The sequence below is a fragment of the Cajanus cajan genome, chromosome 8 (genome assembly GCF_000230855.2).
Source record: "Cajanus cajan strain Asha chromosome 8, NIPB_CcT2T_4, whole genome shotgun sequence".
NCBI classification, from domain to species: domain Eukaryota; kingdom Viridiplantae; phylum Streptophyta; class Magnoliopsida; order Fabales; family Fabaceae; genus Cajanus; species Cajanus cajan.
The window spans coordinates 25,217,757-25,225,118 of record NC_138524.1 but is presented as its reverse complement, the minus strand read 5'-3'; the positions used below and the strand labels follow the sequence as shown (position 1 = coordinate 25,225,118).

Below are 7,362 nucleotides of genomic sequence, written 5' to 3'. Positions count from 1 at the left end.
ATTGGAGGTGCCACCAGAGTGTTAAAATTACAGGTTTGAATAATCTTTTTCCCTTTGACGATTCTTTTGGAAGTGTGCACTTAGGGAAGGTTGAGATTAGATTTTTCTGTGTTGTATGATATTTATGCATGCATTCATAGATAGGATATGTGATAGGCCTTCGGACTAGAACTGGTTTGAAGGAGGTAACTCGTTGGTAGGGAAGAGGCTAGTGTAAGTGTTCTGTATGTGTACTCTAGTTTAATTCCAAAATTCTTTTAATAAAACCTTCTAGTTTGTGTCCAAACTTTTAAATTTAACACAACATGGTAAAATAAAGACATTAAATTGGTATATCAAGGTCACCTGAAAATTTTTGTGCACCCAAGTAACTAAAGGCTTAAACATTCTGATTAGAGTCTTTATTTTAAGTAGTTTAAATACTTGCACCATTGTTCCTCTATTATTACAATGCAAACAATCCAAAGTAATAAGGTTGAATAAGGAATGACACCAGACAACTGTTATAAACAAGGATTTCATTCCTTGTTCAAGTCGGTGTAGTAATCGCACATACGTCATTTTCCTGAGTTTTTTTTAATGAGTGCCACATTTGCCAGCCACATGGTATACCGGACTTCTCGGATGAACCCTGCCTTTATTAGCTTTTGCATCTCAACTATGATAGCTTCTCGTCTCTCACCACTGACCTTTCATTTTCTCTGGGCCACCGGTTTGGCCTCTCTGTGGATTGCCAACCTGTGACAGATAAGGTTAGGGTCTATACCTGGCATGTCGACACTGGACCATGCAAAGAGGATGGAATTTTTTGAGATTTCGGCTTCAAGTTGTTGTCATAACTCTATGCTCAAGTGTTGGCTTATCTTGGTGCATTGGCTGGGGAGCTTCCCGATTTTCAAGTCGGCCAGCTAGTCAATTGGACTCGGTTTGTTGTCATAGGATTCCAACCTCGGGTCCAGGGCCAGTGATGTCCTCCTGAGTGATATGGGCGATAGTAGGGGGGTCACGTCGTTGGTGCTCCTCTAATGGCGAAACCTACAGGCTTTCGGCATAACATTGTCGAGCTATCTTCTGGTTTGCCCTAACTGAGATGATTTTGTCGTTGCTCCCTAGGAATTTCATTATCAGGTGCAGGGTGGATACCACAGCTCCAAGTTGGTTCAACGTCGGCATGCCGATGATGATGTTGTACGACGTGTTGGCCTCAACGAGGAGGTATCTAACCATGATTCTCCTTGAGTAAGGAGGGGTCTCGAAGGTTGTTAGCAGGTCTATGTATCCGCGAGTGTGGACTCATTTTCCTACAAAATCGACTAGGGGTTCTATGTGAGGTTGAATGAGGGAGTGGGAGATATCTAACCTTAGGAATGTCGGCCAGTATAGGACGTCAGCCGAGCTTCCCTGGTCGATCAATGTCTTGTGGACCTCCCAATTAGCTACTTCCACTACGATGACCATGGGGTCGTCCTAGTTTGGACAAATGCCAGTGTAGTCGTCATCCGTGAAGGTGATGGGTGGCGTGTTGCGGTGCGAGGCTGAGGTGGCAGTATGGACATTGTTGATGCTTCACAAGTGTCTTTTACGCGCCGAGCTACTAGAGCCTCCCCCTGCGAAGCCACCTACAATTATATTGATTACTCCACGTAGGGGAGTCGTGCCTTCATTGTTACTTACCTCGGCCTGCAGTGCTCCGCCGGTGTTTTGTTGAGAAATGGAGGGTAGATCTGTGCGAGTGCCGGAACCTCGTCCTCGCCCATGGTAGCCTTCTCTGTGAGTTTTTTGTCGTTGGACGTATTGTCCGAGGTGCCCTCCTTGGACGAGTTCCTCAATGAGGTCTCTGAGTGTGTGACATTCCTCGGTTGTGTGGCCATAGTTTCTATGGTATCAGCAATGCTTGGATTTGTCCGCGTTGCAGGGGCTATGCCCTGGTGGTGGCAGAGCAATCAAGTTGGTATTGCTGGCCTCCTCCAGGATATGTACTCGGGGTGCGTTCAAGGGGGTGTAGAAGTCATACCTCCCTCCTTTGTTTAGCCTAGTTTTCTTGAATTGGCTATCGTTGGTGACTTTTACCTTATCTTTGTGGCCATGGTCTGGCTTTCCCTGTGGTTTCCCACGAACTTGGTCACGAAAAGCAGTGTGCTCTTCCTTATGAATGTACCCTATAGCTCGGGCACGGAGTTCATCCATGTCCGTGGGAGGTTGTCAACAAAGGCTGTCAATAAAAGGTCCTGACTTGAGCGCTATGAGCATGGCGTGTAGGGCTACCTCGGGGTTGAGGTTGTGGATCTTGACGGAGATGCTGGCAAAGCGCTTCACGAACGTCCTCAATGGTTCGTCGTCGCCCTGTCTAAGGCTGGCCAGGGTAGCGGATGTGATGTGATGAGTTTGACTCGTTGCGTATTGCACCGTGAATCGCCTCACTAGAGTGTTGAAGCTATCGACTGATCCCGCTGGCAATTGAGTATACCAGGCGAGTGACGATCCCTTAAGCGAGGTCAGAAAAACCCTACACAGGATAGCATCATCGTTAGTGTATAGGTTTACCTGTATGACATACAGATCGATATGCTCATCTGGGTCGGTAGTGTCATCATAGCGGTCGATGTTGAGAGGCTTCCATCCAAAAGGAAGGGGCATCTCCATGATGCCGTCAACAAAAGGATGACAGCGGATGCTCGCCCTATGTCCTGGAGCCTGGGCGGGTGCATTGTTGACTTCGTGGTCTGACTTGTGCGTCGGTACATGTGACCGATGCACAGTAGACCTATGGGTCGCCACCTTGGATGCAGTCGGTGGCTAGGAGACTGAGTGCCCTTCTTCCTCGTGTTGATTGCTTGGTTGAGGGCGCTGATCAGGGGGGCTCTAAGGAAGCTGGGCGCGGATGTGCTCATTCTCAGCTCATAGCACCGCTAGGTCAGCTTCGTGCCAGACGCGCATGTTCTCCAGGTCGGTAGCGTGTTGTTGTCGCATTTGATTGACCTGCTCGATCAGCCGTCTCAATGCCACTTCTCCATCCATTCTTGACGCGTGGTCTTGGTCGTCTGTTACTCGTCTACTATGGGTTCGAGTGAAAACCATAAGCGTGGCGATAAGAGATGTCTTGATCAGCCCTGCGGTGGGCGCCAAATGTTCTTACCGGAGATCGGTCGTGAGGGATGATTTGCTGGGCAAGATTGGTGGGCCTCCTTCCCTGGGTACGTCGGCTGTTCCAAAGTGGTGGTGATACCTGCAAAAGAGACTCCGATGCTAAAGTTAGTCTTTGTGGGTGTATAAGTCTCGTATAAGTAGTGCATGTACCTTAGTGTGAGTTAGGGTTTATCTAGGCCTTGCGCCTGAGGTCGGTTATGATCCATTCAGATGGTGAGCCCTTGTTTTGGCCGATGTTCTGTAGCGCTCGTCCAATGTCGTCTAGCGCTTCAATGCCGGTTCCGCGATACGGATAGTACACGAACAAATGATTATTAATTGTTTATGTTAAACAATATATAAGTAAAAAGAATTCATATATCTTTTGAGTTATAATGTGTGTCAAACTCATTTGTGTTATTTATTACAAATGACACTTTTATGGTGATTAAATCCCCCTAAATAGACTTGTTAAAAAAGATAGAAATAGAATATAAATAACTAGGTGATTGATATGGTTGTAATATGGGATATGATATACGGGTTATGCTCTCATGCATAATTCTTGAGATTATTTCCTCAATTAGAATATTTAATTTGGCGTATATTTTGTTGGTTTTAATTCTCCTTTATTGCAGAATATTGCCAAATCATATCAAAGATATGAGGGAGATAATTTAGCCTGTATACTTGTATATAATTACCTATTGATCAATAGAATGGGGGACGATTCTTTTTCATAACTTTGTTATGGTATCAAAGCGTACAAAGTCTCGGTGAGAACGTGTGACAAAACTCTTCTCATGGATAAAGCTGAGATCGAGAAGAAGACCGAATTGGTGAAAAAGATACCTTCACCGTATGACTTGCATGCAAAAGATAATTCAGGAAATTTGAATGGAGGTTTTCGAGCAAATGCAATGCAAGTGAATGGAGAAACCAATGGGACTAATGAAAATGCATTGAGTGGACTAAGATCTGAACAATGGAAAACTCTAAAGGATTTGTTAAACAATCACAAAGGAACCACAAGTGACAAAATGACAGGTAAACATAGTGAGTGGATCATAGACATAGGGGCCTCTAGCCACATGACAGGAAACTTGAGTTTATTATGTGGGCTGAGAGACGTAATTGGGTGTCCAGTGAGACTTCCAGATGGAAAACAACTGATGGCAAACAAAGAAGGGGCAGTGACACTTGATGGAGGATTGAAAGTGGAAAATGTGCTTTATGTGCCAACATTGAGTTGCAACCTGTTGTCTATTTCTCAATTGACAAATGAAACAAATTGTGTTGTCTATTTCACTAACAACTTATGTGTTATGCAGGATTGCACTTCGAAGATGCTGATTGGAGTGGGTGAACAACGAGATGGACTTTACTTCTTTAAAGGAATTCGAAGTGAGAAAGCACACAAAGCTAATGGAACTTGCGAACTTAATCTGTGGCATCAACGCATGGGGCACCCTTCTTTCAAGGTCACTAAATTAGCTTCCAACATGAGGTGTGATAACAGTATTTTAAAGAACAAACCATGTGATGTATGTTTACGGGCTAAGCAAACTAGAAATGTCTTTCCATTAAGTACAAATAATGCTAGTGGTAGTTTTGAATTAATACACTGTGATTTGTGGGGGCCCTATAGAACCCCCTCTTCTTGTGGTGCTTCATATTTTTTGACAATAATGGATGATTTTTCTCGTGCTATTTGGATTTATTTGATTTCTGATAAAAGAGAAGTGTCACGTACATTGCTGAATTTCTTTGCATTAATAGAAAGACAATTTGGCAAACAGATTAAAGTGCTACGTAGCGATAATGGTACTGAATTTACATGTTTGAGAAACTACTTTCATGAACACGGGATAGTATTTCAAACATCTTGTCCAGGAACCCCACAACAAAACGGAAGAGTAGAAAGAAAGCATAGACACATTCTTAATGTTGCTCGTGCTCTACGATTTCAAGGTAATCTCCCTATTTCTTTTTGGGGTGAGTGTGTCTTAACAGCTGGATACTTGATTAATCGTACTCCCACTCCAGTGTTGTCTGGAAAAACACCGTATGAGATGTTGTATGGTCAAGCCCCCATGTATGAGCATTTAAAAGTTTTTGGTTGTTTATGCTATGCACACAACTTGGATAGACATGGTGATAAGTTTGCTAGTCGAAGTCGAAAGTGTATCTTTGTGGGTTACCCCTATGGGAAGAAGGGTTGGAAATTATTTGATTTAGATACTCAATGCTATTTTGTGTCTCGTGATGTTGAGTTCTTTGAAACGGAGTTTCCTTTCACACCTACAGCTGGGGTCAAATATGATTTATCTGTGGATTCGTCGTTAATGAACGATACATTGGATAATGATGATGATAATGATTTGGATAATGACACAAGGATGGGAAAAAATACACTCAATGAGGTAGTTGTAGGTTCTGAAGTGAGGGAGGGAACTGTTGCCTTAGACAGTGAGAGAAGTGATGAGCTCGTAGAAGAAGGAAATAATCCAACTCCTAATGTTGACTCACTAGAGCTTGTTCGTCAAAGCAGTTTGGAGGAACTAGGAAGAGGTCATCGTACCAAATTGCCTTCCGTGAAGCTACGTGAGTATGTAACTTACACCATAAAGAAGTTAAGTCCATCTCCAAGTCAATCCACTTCACAGTATTCTTCAGGTACTCCCTATCCTATATCTCACTATATAAGTTGTGAAAATTTCTCTGAAAAGCATTGCAGGTTTGTTGCTGCTATTACTCTAGCCCGAGAACCCATTCATTATGCTAAAGCAGTGCAAGATGCCAAATGTAGGCTTGCAATGCAGCAAGAACTTCATGCACTAGAAGCCAATGGAACATGGTCTCTAGAAACTCTACCGGATGGGAAGAAACCTCTTGGTTGTAAATGGGTATACAAGATCAAGCATAATTCAGATGGCACGATAGAGCGATACAAGGCGAGGCTGGTTATTTTCGGGAATCATCAAAAAGAAGGGGTTGACTATACTGAGACATTTGCCCCTGTTGTCAAAATGGTTACGGTTCGCCTTGTTCTTGCTGTTGCAGCGACAAAGAAGTGGGAATTGCATCAAATGGACGTCCACAATGCTTTCCTTCATGGTGATTTACATGAAGATGTCTACATGAAGCTTCCTCCAGGCTTTCATGCTTCTCAACCGAATCATGTTTGTAAATTGAAAAAGTCTTTATACGGTTTGAAGCAAGCCCCTCGTTGTTGGTTTGCCAAATTATCATCTGCTTTGATAAACTTTGGATTCCGTCAATCAGGTTGTGACCACTCACTCTTTACTCTTCTTGCCCATGGAGTGCAAATGATGGTTCTGGTATATGTAGATGATTTAATCATATGTGGGAACGATTCCGCTGCAATTCAACGCTTTAAAGAATATCTTAGCAAGTGCTTTCACATGAAAGACTTGGGACATTTAAAATATTTTTTGGGAGTAGAAGTTGCAAGGAATTCAAGTGGAATATTTTTGTGTCAACGTAAATATGCATTAGACATCATTCAAGAAGCAGGCCTGCTTGGTGCACAGCCCGTGGCTACACCTCTTGAGCAGAATCACCAACTTGGACTCGCCACTGGATGCTACATTGATCAACCTGACAGGTATCGACGCCTTGTTGGGCGCCTCATATACTTGTGTTTTACCAGACCGGAATTGTCGTACTGTGTTCATACCTTGTCGCAATTCATGCAACAACCGCGTGAAGAACATTGGAGTGCAGCCATTCGAATTGTGAGATACCTCAAAGGAAGTCCTGGGCAAGGAATTCTCCTCAAAAGCACATCTGATTTCCAACTACATGGATGGTGTGATTCCGACTGGGCCGGATGTCCATTAACTCGGCGTTCAACTACTGGGTGGGTTGTGTTCTTGGGTCACTCTCCTATATCTTGGAAAACCAAGAAACAACATACTGTCTCTCGTTCATCTGCTGAAGCAGAATACCGTTCTATGGCTACTACTTGTTGTGAACTTAAGTGGCTCCGGAGCTTACTGGCTGATTTAGGCATTTCTCATAAAGGACCTATGCACCTCCACTGTGATAGTCAGGCTGCTTTGCATATAGCGAAAAATCCAGTTTTCCATGAACGGACAAAGCATATTGAAGTGGATTGTCATTTCATTCGTAATGAGATACTTCAAGGCACCATTCAACCATCATATGTTCCGACACAAGAGCAACTTGCCGACATCCTTACAAAAGTCTTGG

The 7,362-nt window shown here is 43.5% G+C and overlaps 1 protein-coding gene across 1 annotated transcript; it reads right to left on the bottom strand.

Moving 5' to 3' along the window:
* Positions 1-2,202: 2,202 nt before the first annotated feature.
* Positions 2,203-2,643, bottom strand: LOC109789926 (uncharacterized). Its single transcript, XM_083061440.1, has one exon. The coding sequence runs from the start codon at positions 2,641-2,643 to the stop codon at positions 2,203-2,205; it is 441 nt and encodes a 146-aa protein (XP_082917566.1).
* Positions 2,644-7,362: the final 4,719 nt, after the last annotated feature.